Genomic DNA, 26007 nt, shown 5'->3' on the forward strand with positions numbered 1-26007 from the left:
AACGGGTATGATGAGTAGATGTTGAATATTGATGTCTGGAGTCATTTTGAAATCCAAGATGGCGGCTTTCGGTTCATGAAAATTCATCTAAACCCATGCAATATGGGTATTTTTGGAACGGGTATGATGAGTAGGTGTTGAATATTGATGTCTGGAGTCATTTTGAAATCCAACATGGCGGCTCTCGGTTCATGAAAATTCAACTAAACCCATGCAATATGGGTATTTTTGGAACGGGTATGATGAGTAGATGTTGAATATTGATGTCTGGAGTCATTTTGAAATCCAACATGGCGGCTCTCGGTTCATGAAAATTCAACTAAACCCATGCAATTTTTGGAACGGGTATGATGAGTAGGTGTTGAATATTGATGTCTGGAGTCATTTTGAAATCCAACATGGTGGCTCTCGGTCCATGAAAATTCAACTAAACCCATGCAATATGGGTATTTTTGGAACGGATATGATGAGTAGATGTTGAATATTGGTATCTGAAGTCATTTTGAAATAGAAGATGGCGGCTCTTGGTTCATGAAAATTCATCTGAAACCATGCAATATGGGTATTTTTGGAACGGGTATGATGAGTAGATGTTGAATATTGGTGTCTGAAGTGATTTTGAAATCCAACATGGTGGTTCTCGGTTCATGAAAATTCAACTAAACCCATGCAATATGGGTATTTTTGGAACGGATATGATGAGTAGATGTTGAATATTGGTGTCTGAAGTCATTTTGAAATAGAAGATGGCGGCTCTTGGTTCATGAAAATTCATCTGAAACCATGCAATATGGGTATTTTTGGAACGGGTATGATGAGTAGATGTTGAATATTGGTGTCTGAAGTGATTTTGAAATCCAACATGGTGGTTCTCGGTTCATGAAAATTCAACTAAACCCATGCAATATGGGTATTTTTGGAACGGGTATGATGAGTAGGTGTCGATTATCGATGTCTGGAGTCATTTTGATATCCAAAATGTGAACTTCTAGTTTATGAAAATTTTTCGAAAAATTTGAACTTAGTTTGTGTAGAACGCTCGTCGCGTGCGATTGTATTTCTTTGTTGCTCTGCGTTGTTTCGCTGTGTTTCGGTCGGATTTTTCTGCAGGTTCCAGTGTTGCATTCAATATTTTTGTTGTTAAAAACGGAGAAATGATGAATTTGAAAGAGGAAAGAAACTACAACTGATGCCAGAAGGGTGGACAGTGCATGGAAGTTCTTTTTTGGTGTTGGTATTTTATTCTCGTGAATGCAATCTATCACCGTGTTTTACCCACCAAAACTGAAGTGAAAACCACGGAGTTTTAACTTTTTCGGGAGTTGAGTGTCATCTAGCGGCAAGTAACACTCATCAATTAACCATTTACTATATATTAAATGGCATTAAGTGTGAATTGAAAATATTAAACGTCACCGTGATTGGTAGTATCTGCTACACAACCTTGTAATTTTGTCGCTATAATCTGCATCTCTAAATTCTAATTTCATAAGCTTGTAGGTCTACTAGAAGACAACTGTGCAGGCTATTGCGCATTAACGTCGATTTTGCAGTAATGTTTCCGACATTACTTACCGTTTGTTTATAGAGGTAATTTTTTTCAAATTTCGAATAAAAACGGACAATTTTCTTTGAAAAATTAGTGCAACACTTCGAGACGGTATTGTAGATTTGAATTCATTGTGCGAAAGCAGACATTTATTCAAGAATCACTATCAAAAATTTATCATCGACAGTTCTGCAAATATTGCACTTGAACCAATACTACTGTTCTAAAGCTTGGGAAAAGTAAGGAACTCGTTTGTTGAACATTCTGGTAGTCGAATTGTTGACATCAAATTGGTTGCTGTCAACCAAATGATTGGCGATTGAAAACTAACACAATCCAATTATACATATTTTCGAAAATTTGCTATGTTTAATCTATCACTTCAAACAATTTTCTTACTTTCGTAGTATATTTTTATTGCTGATCTTGGATTTCAAAATGACTCCAGACATCAATATTCAACATCTACTCATCATACCCGTTCCGAAAATACCCATATTGCATGGGTTTAGTTGAATTTTCATGAACCGAGAGCCACCATGTTGGATTTCAAAATGACTCCAGACACCCATATTCAACATCTACTCATCATACCCGTTCCAAAAATACCCATATTGCATGGGTTTAGATGAATTTTCATGAACCGAAAGCCGCCATCTTGGATTTCAAAATGACTCCAGACATCAATATTCAACATCTACTCATCATACCCGTTCCAAAAATACCCATATTGCATGGGTTTAGATGAATTTTCATGAACCGAAAGCCGCCATCTTGGATTTCAAAATGACTCCAGACATCAATATTCAACATCTACTCATCATACCCGTTCCAAAAATACCCATATTGCATGGGTTTAGTTGAATTTTCATGAACCGAGAGCCACCATGTTGGATTTCAAAAGACTCCAGACACCCATATTCAACATCTACTCATCGTACCCGTTCCAAAAATACCCATATTGCATGGTTTCAGATGAATTTTCATGAACCGAAAGCCGCCATCTTGGATTTCAAAATCACTTCAGACACCAATATTCAACATCTACTCATCGTACCCGTTCCAAAAATACCCATATTGCATGGTTTCAGATGAATTTTCATGAACCGAAAGCCGCCATCTTGGATTTCAAAATCACTTCAGACACCAATATTCAACATCTACTCATCATACCCGTTCCAAAAATACCCATATTGCATGGGTTTAGATGAATTTTCATGAACCGAAAGCCGCCATCTTGGATTTCAAAATGACTCCAGACATCAATATTCAACATCTACTCATCGTACCCGTTCCAAAAATACCCATATTGCATGGTTTCAGATGAATTTTCATGAACCGAAAGCCGCCATCTTGGATTTCAAAATCACTTCAGACACCAATATTCAACATCTACTCATCGTACCCGTTCCAAAAATACCCATATTGCATGGTTTCAGATGAATTTTCATGAACCGAAAGCCGCCATCTTGGATTTCAAAATCACTTCAGACACCAATATTCAACATCTACTCATCATACCCGTTCCAAAAATACCCATATTGCATGGGTTTAGATGAATTTTCATGAACCGAAAGCCGCCATCTTGGATTTCAAAATCACTTCAGACACCAATATTCAACATCTACTCATCATACCCGTTCCAAAAATACCCATATTGCATGGGTTTAGTTGAATTTTCATGAACCGAGAGCCACCATGTTGGATTTCAAAATGACTCCAGACACCCATATTCAACATCTACTCATCGTACCCGTTTCAAAAATACCCATATTGCATGGTTTCAGATGAATTTTCATGATCCGAGAGCCGCCATCTTGGATTTCAAAATGACTCCAGACATCGATATTTAACATCTACTCATCATACCCGTTTCAAAAATATCCATATTGCCATGGGTTTAGATGAATTTTTACGAACCGAATTTCACTATCAACAATTTCAAATTACTTCAGACATCGAGATTCGACACCACCCATTCCAAAAATAATCATACTGCATGATAAGATTTGGTTGAAATTGATTTTCAAAACTTCACTCACCTCATTGAATATCACCATGTGATAGTGAAAATCTTTGCATGGCTGATAATTGTGAGAATGATTTTCAATGATGATAATTTATAATCATGTGTGAGTTTACGAAACATCACTATGGTGATATTGGACGGGGTGTGATATTTTCCATACTCACTTCGAGTGATCACAATTATCATTGATATTGTAGATAGTGATAATCGCTGTCGAAAATCGCGCATGATTTTCTGCAGCGGTGAGATTTGATTATTTGATATTTTCGCAACACTGTCTAGAAGTACCTTACATTACCGTAAACTTTAATTGTTTAATTTGTTTAATCGATTGTCCCGCTTTTTGATTCAAATTCGATCCAATTTTCAGTTTCGACATTACAGGGTTATGAGTGAATAGAACTTTAAATTGCCGCTTGAAACGACGGTCACTAAAATTATGTCAAGAGAACTAAAACACCGAAGAATTTTCATGCAAAAAAACACATGCGGATGATAAAAAAAGGTATCATCTCACTGCTAGGTGGATTAACCACGTTTTTTATGATTATTCTGCATCATCGGTGCCTCTACGATCACGTTTAAAGTCAGCAAACCAACGTTTTATTGTTGTTTCCATAACACTTAGTAAGCAATTGCTTCGCTTAAACTGTATTTTCCCATCAAAAATCAGTGTAAAATCAAAACACGAAATTGTTTTTGATCCATTGTTCTAAAAATATTAATTCACAAACTAATGAATCGTTTAACAGCTGTCTTTTAAAGATTAGTATTAACCGAAAAGAAGATGACTGCCATAAAACTAGCGCCATCTATGTGTTAGGCCCGTGACTTTTTAGTTCCTACGATTGATCTTTGATGCCCGTCTCGAACCTAGACATCTTCCCTTTGCATTCTTCATTGAAGTGCTGTGTCTTCTACTTGAAGCTTGCCAAATATATTTCATGTTTAATTTAGATCTATTACTAACAGATCGGCTGAAAAGTTCGTATCGTTTCTATGAGAGGGCGCCACTAGAATTAAATCCATACCATTTTCAGTTAGTACCAACCTTCAAAAGATACGTGTATAAATTTGACAGCTGTCTGATTATTAGTTTGTGAGATATTGCATTTTGAGTGAAGCTACTTTTGTTATTGTGAAAAAAATAGAAAAAAAGGAATTTCGTGTGTTGATAAAACACTACTTTTTGATGAAATAAAGTGCCGCCGATACCAAAAAATGGCTTGATTAGACTCTGCACCGGGCGAAGTAACAATTCGTAAGTGGTTTGCAAAATTTCGTACTGGTCATATGAGCACCGAAGATGATGAACGCAGTGGACGTCCAAAAGAGGCTGTAACCGATGAAAACGTGAAAAAAATCCACAAAATGATTTTCAATGACCGTAAAGTGAAGTTGATCGAGATAGCTGACACCCTAAAGATATCAAAGGAACGTGTTGGACATATTATTCACGAATATTTGGATATGAGAAAGCTTTGTGCAAAATGGGTGCCGCGTGAGCTCACAATCGATCAAAAACAACAACGAATTGATGATTCTGAGCAGTGTTCCGAGCTGTTATATCGAAATAAAACCGATTTTTTTCGTCGATATATAACAATGGACGAAACATGGCTCCATCACTTCACTCCGGAGTCCAATCGACAGTCAGCTGAGTGGACTGCACGCGATGAACCGAACCCAAAGCGTGGAAAGACTCAACAATCAGCCGGTAAGGTTATGGCGTCTGTATTTTGGGATTCGCATGGTATAATTTTCATCGACTACCTTGAAAAGGGAAAAACCATCAACAGTGACTATTATATAGCGTTATTGGAGCGTTTGCAGGATGAAATTTCAAAAAAACGGCCTCATTTGAAGAAGAAAAAAGTTTTGTTTCATCAAGACAATGCACCGTGTCACAAGTCGATGAAAACCATGCTGAAATTGAACGAATCGGGCTTCGAATTGTTCCCTCATCCACCGTATTCTCCAGATTTGGCCCCCAGTGACTTTTTCCTGTTCTCAGACCTCAAGAGAATGCTCGCTGGTAAAAAATTTAGAAACAATGAAGAGGTAATCGCTGAAACTGAGGCCTATTTTGAGGCAAAGGACAAATCGTACTACAAAAATGATATCGAAAAGTTGGAAGATCGCTATAATCGCTGTATCGCCTCTGATGGCAATTATTTTGAATAATAAAAACGAATTTTGGCAAAAAATGTGTGTTTCTATTAAACGATACGAACTTTTCAGCCGAACTGTTATTTTGTTCAGAAACTTTTCTTTAGCAGGGCTGTCTCTTGTCGAAATACTTGATTATTCGATTTTAAACTAAATTCAATTGGCATTGAGTAGAATTAGGCGAATAAAAGCAAAAGAAATGAATATATGATTTCGAAACTTCCATTTCAGCAGTTAGATGGAGCTATTAATTTGTTTCATAAAGTTATACTTTCCACCAGTCCGCGCTATCTTCTAATGTACATTTCGTCGCTACTTGATAAATGAAAAGCGGCTCTTTGAGCAAATTAGTCCCAATGGTTTTTCTTCATACTCATGTTAGGTTTTTGTCAGGCAAACTGAGCTGTCAAAATTTTCTAAGAAAAAAAAACGAAAGCAATATTGTTCGATAGTGGCACTAAACAAATATTTACAGCAAAAAATCGCTAATGCTTGTACTTTTCATATTAGCGTTTTATTGTCATATCGAGCTAACTATAATGCTACGTAACTGCTATGTTTTTATGCATTTTAATTTCAAATGTAAGGTTGTTACATGCAATTTTAGGTTGCTATGCGACATTTATGTCGTATTAGTGTTGATTTCGTGCCAGTTCAGTGCTATCACTTAATGCTTATGTGGTTTTTCGTGTTTCAGCTTTAATCAAATGAATAAACGGTGTCATTCCATAATTGGAAACGAAGGCTGCAATGTATGGCGTTTTAGAGTCAAGTGTGACGATTGAATCAGTTCAGTTCAGTTCTACACGCCAGAGAGTCTATTGATAATTATAGCCCCGTAAATGGAGCAAATCTCTTCGAACCCGTGTCTCCGTCCGGTACGTTAGGCCCGTCTTTATTTCGCCTTGATTTAGGCTTCTCCAGAAGCCTCGGTGTCGGCCGAACAACAACAGCAACAACAACAACAATTGGCGGCGGCAACGGCACACGATAAATAATCTCATAAGGATCATAAAACGAAACAAAGAAGAGAAAAAAAACTCACATAATGAAATTTGGCATTCAGCCATTTGGCATGCCAAAACTCACTACTGGTGGAAGCCGCCGCCGGATAGAACCATCACACACTCCGGTCTTCTGGTTCGTCAGAAGCCGGCGATGCGATGTTGGATGAAAATAGTGGAGAACCGTTTTGAATATAAAACAGTTTATTATTGAAAAGTTTAAGGAACCCTTTTTTCCGGTCATTCGGTCGGTTGTTGGACTTTTTCCCCAAATGATGATCATGTTGGAGGAGGGGATGGCGGTTGCATGTTTAATTTTTAATTGTTCTGCTAAAAGGTTCCATTCCTTGCAGTAACCAAGGCTAATCGTGTGGGTTTTAATGTGCCCACAGTTTTAATGTTCGCTGTGAAGTGAATCGGTTCTTCCATCGTCAGCTCTTTAGGGTAATTTAATTTATAGGTCGATATTTCAGTGTGCTAAAAGTGTGTTTCTAAGCTTCTTCTGAACGTTCCAAACGAAAGAGACAAGGTTTATTTTTAGCAAGCTTTCCAGCCCATCAACCATCGCGGCTGAATTAAGAGAGATAGAGAGAGAAAGGCAACCTGATGATGGCAACCGAAACGTGAAAAGCAACTGCCCGCCGCCGATGCATCCGCCTAAAGGTAGTTAAACGATTGGCATGCACTCCGTCGTCGTCGTCGTCTCCGCACAAACGCTTCACGCTTGTTCGCTTGTTCCAACCTTGTTTCGGTTTCGGCAAAACCACTATCAGTTGATTTGAATTACGCCCGACTGGCTGCAATCACCGGTGTCTCCGGCTGCTGGTAGTGGCGTGTGTGTGTTTGTGACATTTAAGTAATTGAGTCGAATGATGGCGTATTTGGGGCATTCGAAATGGAATGGAATTGGGTGATTGATTCCTACTACTACTACTACGACGACGCTCTTCCGAAACATGGCGACCGTGTATTTGGCAACCATTTCGAAACGATGCAATGCTGAACAATGCAATTTTGAACTTTGGAGCGCCGGAAGGCATTCTTGAGCGCCGGAAGGCATTCTTCGGAATTGCACGGAGTTTCACGATCGAAGCTTGGTTTTCTATTGTTTCTGAACGGGAACGAGAATGCCTTTCTCGACCATGCCTGAGAGAAGAGTCAGCGTTAAATGGTCTAGCGATTGTTTAATGTACCGTTGGGGGTTCCGATTTATTGCGGAAATTTCAGACATTTGATAGTTTGTTTCCAAAACTAGGCGAAATTCTCCTGCCAGAATATCGACCGAAGCCTGCTAGTTGTCAGAGTAAACAGACGAAAAAAAAATCTAGCTTCGACAGATTCAAATTCACCGTACTATCTGAAACCGGCACAACTTAATTGGATTCAGCTGTGCATAAAAAAAACGAAAAAGTTCAACGAGGATGCAATAATGCGTCCGCAAAAAAAAACTTGTTTCAATAACATCCGAGCGGAGTTCGCTAGTAGGGAAGCTCACTTTCTCGGTGAGCTGATTTCAAATAAAAACTCTTTATTTATTTTCCCCCCGTCAGAGCACTATATTCTCGAGTGTTTCGTATTCCCGCTCCCATTCTAAAGCCAAAGTGTTGGGCGACGGAGGAGCGGTTAGTTGAGCGGATATATTCATAACCGGCTTGAGTTTTTATTTTATTTTTTCTATTTTTTCGATTGCGTTCGAGTCGTTCGAGTTCGAGTCAAGGTCAACCGAATCAGCTAGGATCAAAGCAGGCGCGCCGCGTTGGAGTAGGAAAAAACGAGAACTTTATTTTGGCCGTCAGTACCCGGTGGATGTTGTCGACCCGCATCGGTCCGATCATCGGGCCGATTATCGGACCGATTGAGCACGATATAGGGCCGATTGTAGCGCTTCGATCGGCCCGTCATTGGACAATTCTGCACCATTTGCATCAATCGCGTCGACCTTAAACAGCTTTATGTTTACATTATGTATCGCTAGAGAAACAGAGCGAAGGAATATCAAACAAGGCATTTTCGAGCCGACGTCTCCCCGATAGGGTGTGCAAGAGTGTTAAACATTCTTTTGTCTCGATCATGGAGGCTTTAACCTTTAGGTCATTCGCCTCTTAGGGCCAGAAAAACTCTTGCCCTATGTTTGAGGTTGGAAATCCAACCCCGATATATCTCATCACCTGAGTATTGGATATCCGCTCTCTGCTTTGGTATATCTTCACTCTTTTGTTCTACCGATACACTATGTAAGCTCGAAACGCAATCAAAAGCTTTCGTGCACGATGCGTCCGATGTTCGAATTTACTGGGTAAGAGCGACCTTTTAAGCGACCCTTACACGATCTTTGAAAGTGTCATTATTAATTATTATAATTAGTTTTTTGAATATATTTTTCAAGCGAGAAATTAGACCTCATTTATTTGTACTTAGTTTTTCGCTTTAAAATTTTGCAGATTCTTATCAAATTCAAGAAAATCATTTTGAAATGCCTAATCTGGAGAAACAAAACTTACGCTGTTGAGACATGTTTTTCAGATAATCAGAGTATAATAGCTTCTCAAAGAGGGTGTTTGTAAAAGGCTTGTTTTGCCGTAATTTGATTAGACCAATTTTTGCTACTTTAAAACAGTGATTGTCAGGGTGATTTTGCAGCAGATGTCTAAAGGGCTGAGACCAGTAGGTCGCGTATAACCACGTGTCTCGCTCTGCGTATTACATTTATCTCCATGTTCTCTCGCATGTGTGCAAAATGACTGTCGATGGGCCCGGGTGGCCAGAAAAGTTTCAATATTTTCGGTTACTACAAGTGCATAAAATGTGTCTCCTGCATCCAATAAAGCTACCGCTTGTTTGGCAGCCTTACCGAGCCGATTTTATTCCTCGCTCATGTTTGATGTTACGTTACCAGGAAACTGTAGCAGAAAAAATGGCGCGCACGATTTCTATTCGACTCACCTTCACAAAAATAGCATTCACTTCAGTTTTTATCGCGACAACACCTATGCTTTTATGCACTAATCGCATCTAAATTAAATTATCTAGACATTGTCAGGATAGATTTTTGTTGCATGCCTTTAAAGGCGATATAACACATGGATCAATAAGTCCCGAGACTAACGCAGAGATGGCGCTCGTAGTAAACCAGTAACCACGTCTTTCTAGAGTACTAACCTTTGCTTGAAACGGGTCAAATTTTTAAGTCGATCCGACCAGAAACAGCTGAGTTATCGAGATTGGAGTAAAGTCGTTTTGTAGTTTGTTTAAAAAATGAAAAAAAAACGAGTTTCGTGTTTTGATAAAACATTGTTTTTAATGGGTAAAAACACCGTGCAAGCGAAACAATGGATTAAAAAATGTTATCCGGACTCTTGTCCATCAAAAGCAACGATTTGTCGGTGGTTCGCCGAGTTTAAACGTGGTCGTACCGACACAAATAACGCGGAACGCTCGGGTAGACCTGTGGAAGCCGTTACACCGGAAAATGTGAGTGAAGTGACAAAAATTATAATGAAAGATCGTAAAGTGAAGCTCCGTGAGATTGCTGAGATGACACAGATATCATATGGAAGTGTATTTACTATCCTTCATGAAAAATTGAGCATGAAAAAGGTTTTTTCCAAGTGGGTGCCGCGATTGCTTTCGATGGACCTGTCACAAGTCGATGAAAACAATGGCGAAATTGAACGAATTGGGCTTTGATCTGCTTCCCCACCCCCATACTCGCCAGATTTAGCCCCCAGTGACTACTGGCTCTTTGCTGATCTTAAAAAAATGCTCCAGGGAAAAAGATTTTGCTCAAATGAGGAGGTCATCGCTGAAACTGAAGCTTATTTTGAAGCGAAAGATAATTTTTTTATAAACATGGTATTGAAAAATTGGAAAAACGTTGGAACCATTGTATCACCCTAAAAGGTGATTATGTTGATGAAGAAAACAAAATTTGCAAAAAAAATGTTGTTTCCATTGTTAGTCTCGGGACTTATTGATCCATGTGTTATTCAATGAACAAGTTGAAAGTTGCCGTTTTCAGCTATGCAGGTCAATGAATAATTCTGAAATTTTCACACAATAATCTAAACTAATTTTCTAAGAGATTGTCAGTCGGGGGTTTTTGATATTCGTCACCGGAAATCACGTCACCGATTCTGCGAAAATCAGATTTGAAGTGTGAAAATAGCCCTCTAAAGCTCCCTAAAACACACTGGTCTCAGTCCTTAAGAAAAAAGTTCACACATTGAATATATATTCGATACGAACTGAACCATTCTGAAATAAAATAACCATAAATAATAAAAAAAACAATCACAAAGAATGATAGGCAGTTGATTAAAAGATAGCGCTGAATTTAGTTTGAATATCACACGCAGAAGTAACAGGAGCGCAGACAATCGCTACGCCAATTCAATCGCTGCGCCTGCTGTGTGTTCGAGACTTGCAAAATGATGCGCTCCTGTTACTTCTATGAATCAAATTCATGCTGAATAGCGTTTTGTTGGGTTTAATCTAACTGGATGAATATTTAATTTTTTTTTGGCATCATTTTTTGAGCAACACTTGTCGAAATGGAGCGAGTGCCAGTCGCAGCCGGGTATACAGCAAACGCTGCTCAGCTAAGTTTTCCCTGAAAATGGATTGTTTCATCTTTGTAATCCAATTGGAAATCACAATGAATTCCGAGTCAAATTTCGGACAAGTTTACCGAGTGTACACGCACGCCAAGAGCCATCTATTCAGCCTCTAAATGCTGATCACGTTGGTCGTGACAATTCATGGCACTTTTCACTTTTTGAAAGTTGTATTTCTAAATACATTTCATGTTTCTATGTGCCCAATTTTTCATGGCCGTTGGGACTTCCAATTTGTGAAAAAGCTACAAACGAAATCACGTAAAACAGACAACTCTCTCAACCAAAATTGGTTCAGTTCGGAATCAATCGGCACGCGTTGAGCAGTTGAGTTGCGGGATGTTCGCAGAGCCAGTTTCGCTTCAAACAAGAGCGATTGCGCCAACAAGCTACTGCTGGTCGTTTGCATTGGAGCAAAATACAACGAAAAGTGATTATTGTGCCATTGCTCAATCCAGCGAATTAATGTTTTTCTTCACTGGAAGATTACAATCGATTGTGAACTCCAACCATATCAAATTTTGAAATTTTGAACGAATTCTTCTTTGACGTCAAGACCGTGAAAGCGGTTGTTTTCAAAATATTTTGAAAACAAATTCGAAATAATGTCACTGGTTTGTAAAAATACTCATTTTTTCATGATCAATAATAACAGATCGGCTGAAAAGTTCGTATCGTTTCTATTAGAGGGCGCCACTAGAATTAAATCCATACCATTTTCAGTTAGTACCAACCTTCAAAAGATACGTGTATAAATTTGACAGCTGTCTGATTATTAGTTTGTGAGATATTGCATTTTGAGTGAAGCTACTTTTGTTATTGTGAAAAAAATGGAAAAAAAGGAATTTCGTGTGTTGATGAAACACTACTTTTTGATGAAAAAAAGTGCCGCCGATACCAAAAAATGGCTTGATGAGTGTTATCCAGACTCTGCACCGGGCGAAGCAACAATTCGTCAGTGGTTTGCAAAATTTCGTACTGGTCATAAAGAGGCTGTTACCGATGAAAACGTGAAAAAAATCCACAAAATGATTTTCAATGACCGTAAAGTGAAGTTGATCGAGATAGCTGACACCCTAAAGACATCAAAGGACCGTGTTGGACATATTATTCACGAATATTTGGATATGAGAAAGCTTTGTGCAAAATGGGTGCCGCGTGAGCTCACAATCGATCAAAAACAACAACGAATTGATGATTCTGAGCAGTGTTTGGAGCTGTTATATCGAAATAAAACCGATTTTTTTCGTCGATATATATAACAATGGACGAAACATGGCTCCATCACTTCACTCCGGAGTCCAATCGACAGTCAGCTGAGTGGACTGCACGCGATGAACCGAACCCAAAGCGTGGAAAGACTCAACAATCGGCCGGTAAGGTTATGGCGTCTGTATTTTGGGATTCGCATGGTATAATTTTCATCGACTACCTTGAAAAGGGGAAATCCATCAACAGTGACTATTATATAGCGTTATTAGAGCGTTTGAAGGACGAAATTTTGCAAAAAACGGCCTCATTTGAAGAAGAAAAAAGTTTTGTTTCATCAAGACAATGCACCGTGTCACAAGTCGATGAAAACCATGCTGAAATTGAACGAATTGGGCTTCGAATTGCTCCCTCATCCACCGTATTCTCCAAATTTGGCCCCCAGTGACTTTTTGCTGTTCTCAGACCTCAAGAGAATGCTCGCTGGTAAAAAATTTAGAAGCAATGAAGAGGTAATCGCTGAAACTGAGGCCTATTTTGAGGCAAAGGACAAATCGTACTACAAAAATGGTATCGAAAAGTTGGAAGATCGCTATAATCGCTGTATCGCCTCTGATGGCAATTATGTTGAATAATAAAAACGAATTTTGGCAAAAAAATGTGTGTTTCTATTAAACGATACGAACTTTTCAGCCGAACTGATAAGGCGCATTGTATTCAAGTGGCAAAGTACAGTGTTGAAAATATAACTTGCGAAAACTAATAACCCAATCGTCATTTTACAAACCAACTTCATTATTTCTTATCGATAGTTGGCAAACCTGAGGTAGAGCTCTAATACCTTTATTGAATACCTCAACATTTTGATTCCCCGAAACATCTCCTATATATCATTGTGTTGGGAGGATGCTGAGACAAGTGAAGCCGCTGATGATATTTCTTCTAAATCATTTCCCGATGTTGCCGGCGAAACTGTCGTATAATCTTGGCATCTCGTTGCCGCTGGGAGCAAGTTGCTGTGCACTTTCAATGTGCATTGTAATATTAACAGTGATTGTGCACTGCTTGGAAGCAAAGTATTCAATCATACCATCCGTTACTTTACGATGCACAGACGAACAAGGTTTTCCGTTAGCTACAACAATGATATTTCCCTTCACTAAATCACACTCACGGAATACAATAGTTTTTTGATGGTAGATTTTACGCAGACGCTTTATATTTCAAAAATGCGATTTTATAGTTGGAAAAACAAGTGTAGGTCTGAAAGAGACTAAATCGAACATTTTCGCTTTTTTTTCTCGGCTTTTTTTTTGTATTGAAAAATTAGTTTACTGTTGCTGGCAATTTTATATTCTGCATCCAGTTATGTCTCTGGCATTACCCACCAGCCGTTTTTATGCGCCAACATTTTTTCGCAGATGGCCGAATCGATTTCAAAAGATTGAAGGCCACTATTAGGATATTCGATGAACTCGCAAAAGAATCTTAATAATGTTTTAATGGGACTATTTAAATTGCAAACGAAAGGCATCATCACACCACTACTTTTTAGTAATGACACTTTTAATGAAGGGCCGCTTTTGAAATCAAAGCATGCCATGCCCGGATTATTTCCAAACAAAGATTCAATCACCTTATGAGCCAGCCAAATTTTTATTCAGTCTTACGTTATAATTTACGGACTCCGTTACGGGTTCGTCCCTTCAAACCCCCCTGGAGTCTAGGCACCATACGGCGAAATAAATCAGTCTTCGCTGGAACCAAGATAGATTTATAACAATTTTCCGGTAGGCTGCAGCTCGTTGTTCGCGTTGCAATTGTCCACACTTTGCTGGAGCCTATCTCGGATTCCCTCTGTGCTCTGAATCTTGCTTCCGATTCTGCTGGTTGCCTGTTGGTTGGTCACTTTCCATTGCCATAAATCTGTTTTCGGTAGGACATTCGTAGTCGCTGACCGGCTCCAGGATTAAGTTGTACCTAAAAGTTACCAATCTGATGCCAAAGCCAGTGCATTGTGGAAACCATTGTGGACGACATCAGACCGAATTTTAAAAGCACTTCTCCGGGAGTCAGACAACGTCAGTTTCACTGCACGAACCAAAATTTGGTGCTAAAGGTAGAAACGCTCCCTTGATTATTTACTCCGGAACAGTTTCAAGTAGGCCATATTTCTATCACCCAGGCAACAATGGTATGGCATCTAATTCACCACCGACGCCAGGGTTGCAATGAAAGGCCGTGTATGGTTGCAACTTATTTACACACAGCCCTGTCTAATTTTAGCCACCGTGAGATCCAGGAGATCTAACCTTAATTTAGAAAGCTGTTATCTCGTTCCGAGAGAGATGTGATGCAAGACTGAGCTTAATTTCCTGTTCCGGGGCAAACAAACATTGGGCAACCGACGAGGAGGGGGGAGGAAGCTGGACCGAAGGAAGGAAGAAACCACATAATCGGGCACCGTTCGTCCTTCGGTAAATAAAGTGCACGTGTCTCAAAGTTGAAAACAAGCTGATCGCTCATCCGTCAACTCGCTCTTGTTTTTCAGCTCGACTGTATAAATAGATCGTTGCCCAGGATCACGGACTGCCGGACAACGGGACAACAGTTTGATTGCCAGAATTGTGAAAGTTTCATGTGCTAAACTCCTCGACCGTACACAGTTTACTTGTACGGACGGTTTTATTCATCGATTTCATTTTTGTAGTGATACGTAGAATGTTACCTGCCAGGAGGAAAAAGCTTCTCTTTAAAGTCGACGTTTGTCTACAGCGCGGAGTCGAGAGGCTTCGTTCTAGTTCTACAGATTATCATATTTATATCCCTAAATTTTATGTTTGTAGTTTCAACACCATTCATTAAACAACCCAAAAAAAGAAAACAGTTTGCAAGAAAATTGAAAACTGACCAGAAAATATACCCCAAAGACTCGAACTCAAAACGAACCTACCTCTACCTCTCTAGTCCGAGGAGCTACTGTACTACCAATCTTGTTTCATCTACTCTGGAGATGTGAGACAGAAAAACCGTACATGTACATGTTGTGCATGTCATATCTGAGCGGTTTTTATACCGCAACAAGCATCTCTCAACCAACTCGCAACTCTCAATCCCCCCAAGTTTACTTCAATAAATTCCAATTCATGCTAATGTTTGAAGATAGTGGCAACATCATTGTTGAAGAATAAGCACGCATTTAGATTTTTATTGTTTTGAATCAATTCTATGTTATATCCAATATACTAGACATTCCAATTAGAACCAAATTCTTCTCAAAAACGTTCCTTATAGGTTGTGACTTTGATTTAAAAAGAATTTTAAAAAGTCTATGAATTCGATGAATTAGATGAATTCGATGTATTCTATGAATTCGATGAGTTCGATGAATTCGATGAATTAGATGAACTCGATGAATTCGATGAATTCGATAAATTCGATAAATTCGATAAATTCGATAAATTCTTGGATGAATTCGATGAATTCGATGAATTCGATGAATTAGATGAACTCGATGAATTCGATGAATTCGATAAATTCGATAAATTCGATAAATTCAATAAATTCGAAAAATTCGATAAATTCGATGAATTCAACGAATTCGATGAATTTGATCAATTCGATTAATTCGATGAATTTAATGAATTAGATGAATTGGATGAATTAGATGAATTTGATCAATTCGATTAATTCGATGAATCCGATGCATTCGATAAATTCGATAAATTCGATAAATTCGATAAATTCGATGCATTCAATGAATTCAATGCATTCGATGAATTCGATGCATTCGTTGACTTCGATGAATTCGATGACTTCGACGAATTCGATGAATTCGATGAATTCTATGAATTCGATGAATTCGATGAATTCGAGGAATTCGATGAATTCAATGAATTCGATGAATTCGATGAATTCGATAAATTTGATGAATTCGATGAATGCGATGAATTCGATAAATTCGATGAATTCGATGAATTCGATGAACTCGATGAATTCGATGAATTCGATGAATTCAATGAATTCAATGAATTCGATGAATTCGAGGAATTCGATGAATTCAATGAATTCGATGAATTCTATGAATTCGATGAATTCGATAAATTTAATGAATTCGATGAATGCGATGAATTCGATAAATTCGATGAATTCGATGAATTCGATGAACTCGATGAATTCGATGAATTCGATGAATTCAATGAATTCAATGAATTCGATGAATTCGATGAATTCGATGAATCCGACAAATTCGAAAAATTCGATAAATTCGATGAATTTGATCAATTCGATTATTTCGATGAATCCGATGCATTCGATGAATAAGATCAACTCGATGAATTCGATCAATTCGATCAATTCGATCAATTCGATCAATTCGATCAATTCGATTAATCCGATAAATTCGATAAATCGATAAATTCGATGAATTCAAAGAATTCGATGAATTTGATCAATTCTATGAATTCGATGAATTAGATGAATTCGATGAATTCGATGAATTCGATGAATTCTATGAATTCTATGCATTCGATGAATTCGATGAATTCGGTGCATTCGATGAATTCGGTGCATTCGATGCATTCGATGAATTCGATAAATTCGATAAATTCGATAAATTCGATAAATTCGATAAATTCGATGAATTCGATAAATTCGATGAATTCGATGAATTCGATGAATTCGATGCTCAAAAGCAATGATTAATCCTTTTTTCGATCATTGAACTTCGATTTCAGATTTCAATTTTGAAGTCTGAAATTCCTTTTTTTCCAATTCTTTTCTAGCAGTTTCGGTTCCGATTTTTATTTTTCGAGCAGTACATTCAGGCACTTCTCAATCACACTTACGATTTTCGTTATCCGAGCAGTTTTCGTGTTGGTTTCCAATTTTCAAATTTTGGTTTTATATTTTTTCATGTTAGATTTTGATTTGTTTACTTTCTGACTTCGAAATGATTCGTTTTCTGGTTTCAGATTTAAAATTTGACGTTGCGAAATTAAAATTTCCGATTTTCAAGTAATATTTTCAAGCAGATTTTCGAGCAGTTGTTTTCGAACAGTTTTCCGAGTAATATTTTCAGGCAGCCTTCAAACAGATTCACGACTCTCGAATTTTGGTTTTGATTTTTAATTTCAGGCTGTAGATTTCAAATGTCAAATTTTCGAGTAATTCTCAAACAGATTTTCTGGCAGAAAAAAAATTGGAACAATTTTCGTGCCGATTTTTAGTTCTTCCAATTTTTAGTTTTGAGATTTATTCAATGGATTTCAGATTTAGAATCGGTTCAAAATTACTGATTTCTGGCTCTAAAAGCGTTGTATTTCAGATTTCAAAATTGTGGTTCCGATTTCAAATTTCAGGTTTTCTTCAAGCATTGGAGGTTTAAGATTCAAAAATACTGATTCTCGATCAGTTTTTGTCAAGCAGATTTTCCGAGCAATATTTTCAGACAGCTTTCGAATCAGATTCACGATTTTCGTCTTACACTTTTCAAATTTTGACTGTAGATTTTTTATTTTTTTTTTTTGAATTTAAAATTTGTTATAAAATTTCTTATTTCTAATTCGGAAATGATTAAGTTCAGTGTTTAAGATTTCAAATTTCAGATATCAAACAATGAATATTTCAGATTCGAAAATGTTTGACTTGACCAGTATTTTCAGGCCGTTGTCAAGTACATTCACGATTTTCGAGTGATTGATTCGAGTAGTTTACTTTTTAATTTTCAGGAAAAGACTTTTGCTTCGATTTCAGATTTAGGAATTCAGAATCGGTATAGAATTTACGATTATTGATTTTAGATTCCGAAATGGTTCGGTTTCATTTGTGAGATTTTCAATTTTGATTTCAAATTTCAGATTTTCGAGCTATGATGGTTTCTGTTTCAAAATTGATCCTCGAATTTCGAGCAGTTCTTTCGGATAACTGGTTTGTTTTTTCGTTATTTTTTGCAGATTTTTCGAGTGTATTTTTCCGAACTGTATTTTCGGGCAGCTCTCAAGCATATTTACGATTGTCGACTTTCGGTTTCAAAGTTAGTAACTTAGGTTTAGAATCCGTATAAAACTTAAGATTTAAAATTTGAGATCCCTGGTTGCTCGAGCAATCGAGGTTTCAGATTTGAAATTTTTTTAACACATTTCGAGCAGTTTTTTCAAGCATAATATTCATATTTACATTTTAGAATCGGTATAGAATTTTTGATCAGTGGTTTTTAATTCCGAAAAGGTTCGATTTTAGGTTTAGGATTCCCGAGTTTTGGAAATTTCTTTTACTTTCAGTTGGATATTGCTTTAACTTTTCCGAAATTCCTAATTGCCTCAACGGTTAAGTTATAACCCGCTACTGTTCAAGAAGTTGATGTTGAAGTTGCTCTACCAAGGGCTCATTACAGTATCGGGTGCTAGCGAAGAAGTGTGCCTAATCGGAGAGCCTTGGGTTGGTTCTATCCTAGGTCGGGCTGTCATTACTATCAACTTACAATGGGAAAAGTTTTTCCGGTTTTTGCCGGCTCGAAAAGTTGAAGCATCAAATCACCTGACGGAACAAACATCAAGACGCAACGACGACCCTTTATCCTATTAGGCAAATTCATATCCGACCGGAATTTTTTGTCTTGTTCTTTTCCTCCTTCCCTAGCTTCGGTCTATCTCTTTCTCTCTCTCTCTCTCTCACTCTACACACTCTACAAACACTAACACTGACAACGGCGGTGCGGAATGAAAAGTTATCCGTCTAATGGAAGATCGTTAGTCATTTGCTTCTTTGGGAGAAAACACGAAACCCACTCGACCGACCGGTGACTGGCAGAACGGCAGAAGTAAATTGAAAATTATGTTCTAATAAAGCACACAAGTGGGTGGCCGAGAAAATGCTGATAACGAAGCACATATGTTGAACTCAATTAAAATTTAATATCCTGCAGGGACCTTTGGAGAGCCTTTCCCGAGATCCGAAGCGACGAGCCCAAATACTAACGAAACACACCAATCAACACACGAATCCATCGAGATCTATAAAGTAACCTTCGTCGTCCGCACACACACACATACACATCCTTACAAATATCCAAACGAACAGGAAGTGGAAAATAAATAGAAGCTTTCCCGGATGAGATTTTATTTGAATTTTATACTTACACCATGGATCACCCCCCCACACTCTGTACCTTTTCCGCCACTTTATTCACTGGTTCTTTTTTTTTCCAGATAAAGCCCCCTCGGAAGCGACCTTCCGGGGTACGGAGTTTCTGTCGTACGATCTGGGCCAAACCGGCGGTGAGCCAATCGTTAGCGCACAAGATGCCATCACGCTGTACTTCCGGACTCGCCAACCGAACGGATTGCTCTTCTACACAGGTAAGGCATTTTAATTATCCCCGCCGGGCGGCACTTCCGACCGGGATCCGACCTAAATGGAAGAGAAAACCAATTGACGCTGTCGTAACTCACTGCCGACTGACGATGACAATGACGACTTGAAAACAGAATGATTCAATGACCTATTGAACAATAATAAAAATTGACTAATTATGGCGCTTTTGAAAACTGAACTTTATACTTCATCGATCTAAATAAGGCAAATCTAGCATGCACAGCGGTTTGCAACACTTTTCTATGAGCGTGTGAAGATGTCACTTTTGCACAGCCTGCTTCATGTACACTATTTTCTTTCTAACATATTAACACTCCGAATGCCAATTTTTTTTGTAATTACAAAGATAACAGGTCGGCTGAAAAGTTCGTATCGTTTCTATGAGAGGGCGCCACTAGAATTAAATCCATACCATTTTCAGTTAGTACCAACCTTCAAAAGATACGTGTATAAATTTGACAGCTGTCTGATTATTAGTTTGTGAGATATTGCATTTTGAGTGAAGCTACTTTTGCTATTGTGAAAAAAATGGAAAAAAAGGAATTTCGTGTGTTGATGAAACACTACTTTTTGATGAAAAAAAGTGCCGCCGATACCAAAAAATGGCTTGATAAGTGTTATCCAGACTCTGCACCGGGCGAAGCAACAATTCGTAAGTGGTTTGCAAAATTTCGTACTGGTCATATGAGCACCGAAGACGATGAACGCAGTGGACGCCCAAAAGAGGCTGTTACCGATGAAAACGTGAAAAAATCCACAAAATGATTTTCAATGACCGTAAAGTGAAGTTGATCGAGATAGCTGACAACCTAAAGATATCAAAGGAACGTGTTGGACATATTATTCACGAATATTTGGATATGAGAAAGCTTTGTGCAAAATGGGTGACGTGAGCTCACAATCGATCAAAAACAACAACGAATTGATGATTCTGAGCAGTGTTTGGAGCTGTTATATCGGCTTCGAATTGCTCCCTCATCCACCGTATTCTCCAGATTTGGCCCCCAGTGACTTTTTCCTGTTCTCAGACCTCAAGAGAATGCTCGCTGGTAAAAAATTTAGAAGCAATGAAGAGGTAATCGCTGAAACTGAGGCCTATTTTGAGGCAAAGGACAAATCGTACTACAAAAATGGTATCGAAAAGTTGAAAGATCGCTATAATCGCTGTATCGCCTCTGATGGCAATTATGTTGAATAATAAAAACGAATTTTGGCAAAAAATGTGTGTTTCTATTAAACGATACGAACTTTTCAGCCGAACTGTTAAATGCATTCGGAATAAAATCCATTTGAAACGATGAATAACCGAATATTATGCTCAAAGTTATTATAAAAAGTTCCAACTAAAGTCTGTAGAAAAAAAGTGGGAACGCTTACTTTGGCTAGCCATATCTCAGCTGTCAGAAGTCCAATTTTGAAAATTTGTTTATCATTAGACAGATACGTCTAACGCAACATAAATGGAACAAAAAAAAAATTCAATTACACTTAGTTAATGAAAGTTATGATCAAAAACGTAACCAAAAGTCCAAGCATAAATTATCGAAAACTTCGTATTTTCGACATATCTTTAAATTCAAAGCGACGACATATGCATTTTTATATACCAATAGATTGCATTTGACATCAGCTATATGTTTTGGAAGAAATCAATTTCAACTTTACTGAAAATGTATCAAAAAAATTGGATATTTTCCAAAGATTTTTAGAATACTAGAAGTATTCGAAGAATGCTAAATACAGCTAAGCATTTTTGTACACCATTCGATTGAATTTGATGCCAGCTATAATGTACGGGAAAAAATAATTTCATATTTACTAAAAAAAACCCAAAAATTAAATATTTCACAGAAATTTTAAAATTAAGATAAAACTAAACCTGTTTGACACTTAGTATGAAATTCATATCGAATATTTGGGCATTGTAGATCACCAGTCGATTGAATATTGCTTCACTTAAATTTTTTAACAGGAAATTCTATCATATTTACTATAAATCTCAAGAATTTTTGTTTTTTCACAGAATTTTTTTTAATCCTAGAGTTTTTTGCGACTTAGCTAAGAACGCATTCAAGAATGTTCGTGTACCAATCGACTAAATTTACTTTCAGCTTAAATTTCAAAAATTTTATATATTCACCTCAAATCATAATCTCAAAAAAATCGGTATTTTCACAGATTTTTTTTAAATTCAAGAAGTTGTAGGCACTTACGAGGATTTGATTTGTCACCCAGTTTTTTTCTGAGTTTCAGGGGGAGGGGTTTGAACCCCCAAAACACTCATCCGTTGTATGCGCGCCTGTAAACAGTTGAGATTATATCCTGATATCCTACTAGTCATTACCTGAAATGGCACTCTACACTCCTGGTTCCGAAATCTTGGTCCAGAGTTCCGGTCCTGAACGCTAGCTCAGAATTCAAGTTTATATTCCAGAAATTTCAGAACCAAGTTCGGTTTCCATATCCGAAGCTCAGAATCCAGATCCCGATGCAGAATCCAGGTCTTGAATTCGGGTTCAGAATTCAAGTTCTGAACTCAAATCCAGAATCCAGGTCAATAATTCAAGTTCAGAATTCAGATCCAGGTCCGAAATTTGGGTTTAGAAATGGTCCTGAAATCAGTTCGATGAACCAGGTTCGAAGTTCGGGTGCAGAATACAGGTCCAGAATTCAGTACAACTTAGGTTCCGAGTAGAGAAATCTAATCCTGAACTCAAGTCCAGAATCAAGCTAAAAAATTCCGATACAAAATCCGGATCCAAACTTCAGGTCCAGATTCCGAAGTTCAGAATCCAGTTCTAGAATCGAGGTTTAAAACTCAGGTCCCAAAATTGACCCTAGAATTGTGGTCCAAATCCAGGTTCCGGACTCAAGTTCAGGATGCAGGTTCAGATGCAGAAACCAGGCTCAGAATCACAATCCTTAATTCAAGTACACAACTCAGGTTCAGTGTTAGAATCCAGGCCCAAGAGAAGAATCAAGTTTCAGAATCCAGGTCCCCTCCAGGGTTTCATTGATTTCACTTTATTGGAAACATCAATCGAATTAATTCCCTTTTTTTCATTTAATCAATTGGATTCGATACTCTAGTCCGGGACGTGATTTCTGGACCGGGATTCTAGACCTCGAATCTAGACATGAAGTCTGAACCCGGATTTTCAACCTGAATTTTGCATTTGAATTCTAGGCCACCTGTTTCGTAGAACCTCAATCTATCACTGGATTTCAGATCTAAATTCTGGATTCGGTACCTGGTCCAGGATTCGGGATTCAAATTCGGAACCTGAACTCTGGATCTAGATCCTGTTCTTGGGCCTGGATTCTAGAACTGAAACCTGAATTTAGGATCATGATTCTGCACTATGTTTCTGGATCTTAACCGCCATCCTGAACTTGTGTTCGGGACCTTAATTCTACACTTGAATTCTGAACCTAGTCACTGGACCTGAACAATGGACATCAGTTCATGACCGGGATTCTGGACTCGAATTCCGGACTTGAATTCTGGATCCGAATTCGAGCAAAAATAGACATTTGAACGACAATTTGAAGGCATGTTTTTCTTAAATCTCTTGTTGTTAAATAATATTCTAGAGCACTACCACACTAGATCAAATTGATTAGATTGTCTCTTGCCATACTGGAAGGAATGATATCCACGGATTGAAGCAAAGCGATGCACTCTCCAATTTGTTGTTTTTTAGTTGTGATTCGCAATCCCACGATGCGCACGGGACACCGAGCAACCCATCATGCTTCTTGGCATTGTGAGGTGACCGTTGATCTGAGAGCAGTGGAAGAGGCCTTTCAAGCCGCGGTGCGCTTTTCAAAATGTGTCTTCGTCGTACCTTGAAATCACGCGCACAGAACTTACTCGTTTACTGCTATCCCACACGAAGATTGTAAAGGGCTGGATTCTGAATCGTGACTCTGCTCTTCGGCCTGGATTCTAGAACTGAATCTGAATTCTGTACTTGAAATAAAGATCATGATTTTTGTACTTAAGTATAAAACTGGAATTCTGGATCTGAGTTCTAACCCAGTTTCTAGATCTGAACGCTGGACCCAAAATTTGATCTGAATTTTGAACCAGAATCCTAGACCTGGATTCTTCTGCATCGGAATCTGGACTTTGGACATGGATACCAGGACTTATATTCAGTACCATAACTCTGGATCGGGGATTCTAGGCTGGAATTTTGGAATTGAGTTCAGATTCTGGACCATGGTTTTGAGCCTGAGGTCTGAAAAGGGGATTTGAACTCAGGATCTGGATGATAAACTGGAATCTAGATATGGATTCTAGGCTTAAATTCTGAACTTGAGCTCAGGACCGGGGTTCGGGATTATGAACCTGAATTCGGAACTTAGATTGTGAATCTGAACTCTGGACCTAGATTTTGCTTATAGTCCCGGATTCTCGATCTCAACCAGAATTCGAATTGTGGACTATCTTTTTCGTAGCACCTCAATCTATCACTAGATTGTTGACATGAATTCTAGAGTCGATACCTGAATTCTTGGTCTGGACCAGGACTCTGGATCTTGAATCTGCATTTGGACCTGAATTCTAGAACTGAAACTAATTTCTGGACCTGAATTATGGATCATGATCTAAACTTTAGATCTGAATTCCGGACGTGAGTTCTGAATCTAGATTGTAGATCTGAACGCTGGACCAAGATTCCATACCTAAACTTTGGACCTGAATTTTGAATCAGAATTCTAGACCTGGATTCTGTATCTGGATCTGAACTTCGGACATGGATATCGGATTTGTGTTTAGAACCAGAATTCTGGATCGGGGATTTGTGCTTAATAGCGGGATTCTGGACTAGGATTTTGAACCTGAGTCTGAACTGTGGATCTGAACTCTTAACCTGAATTATACTGAATTCTTGATCTGAATTCTGAACCAGAACTCTGGACCTAGATTCCGGATCGCGATCTGAGCTTTGATTCTGGACGGATTTCTGGACATGAATTCTATACTTAAATTCTGAACTTGAGCTCAAAACCTTTTCTGGACTGGTTCTGGACCAGGATTCTGAACCTGAGTTCTGAACCTAGATTGTGGACCTGAACTGAGGACCTAGATTTAGCTTGTGGTCCCGGATTCTCGATCTTTACCTGAATTCTAGACCAGAATTCGAAATTCTAGTTCGGGACCTGGGCATTCGACTTGGATTCTAGACTTCGAATCAGAATTTGAATTCCGGATCCGGATTTTCGACCTGAATTTTGCATTTGAATTCTGGACTATCTCTTTCGTAGAACCTCAATCTATTACTGTATTTTGGACTTGAATTCTGGATACGATATTTGGTCCAAGATTCAGGGCACAAGTTCGGAACCTGGATTTTGGATCTAAATTTTACACCTTAGTCTGAATTCTAGAACTGAAACCTGAATTCTGGATCATGATTCTGGACCAGATTTCTAGACCGGATTCTGCATTCTGAACTTGTATTCGGGACCTAAATTCTACACCTGAATTCAGGACCTTTATACGGAACCTGAATTATGAACACCAGTTTATGACCGGGATTCTGGACTTGGATTCTGGACCCGAATTCTGGACCTACATTCTGGATTTGAGTTTAGGACCGAAAGTCTGGACTTAAGTTTTGAGCCTAAATTGTAGATTGTAGACTCTGAACCTGGATGTTAAACCTGAATTTTGAACCTGGATTCTGAACCTCGATTCCACGTTGGGACTTCGAACGGGCCTGAGTTATCGACCTGGATTCTGGGCTTTACACCCCTCTCCCCTAATTTACTGTTCACTGCGGGGGCGTATTATCGGTCTGCTAGGACACAGTTCCTTATTTATTCTAGTGTTACTACCGTTCTACAAGCTCGAATTCACCACTTAGCTCAGTTCTAAGGAAAAAAAAACACGTTTCCTAGACAGAAAAGCATATCAGGAATCAGAACAAATTGGCTCAAATGGCACGTTCCCCTTGATATTTGGAGATTTGTGCCTTGCCATCAATTTGTTTTTAGCATCATTTTCCCGATATATAAGAGGGAAGGATTGAAAGGAAATGGTAGGGGTTG

General features: G+C 38.3%; 1 protein-coding gene across 4 annotated transcripts in view; it reads left to right on the forward strand.

Annotated features, from left to right (window-relative positions):
- LOC131437600 (neurexin-3) overlaps positions 1–26007 on the forward strand; it is a 297301-nt gene that overhangs the window by 171661 nt on the left and 99633 nt on the right. For all 4 annotated transcript variants that reach the window (XM_058607059.1, XM_058607077.1, XM_058607068.1 and 1 more), the window contains one exon: positions 19782–19931. In XM_058607059.1, the coding sequence (XP_058463042.1) occupies positions 19782–19931 (150 nt within the window). The remainder of the gene's footprint in view (positions 1–19781; positions 19932–26007) is intronic.

Source organism: Malaya genurostris, chromosome 1 (assembly GCF_030247185.1).
Source record: "Malaya genurostris strain Urasoe2022 chromosome 1, Malgen_1.1, whole genome shotgun sequence".
Lineage (NCBI taxonomy): Eukaryota > Metazoa > Arthropoda > Insecta > Diptera > Culicidae > Malaya > Malaya genurostris.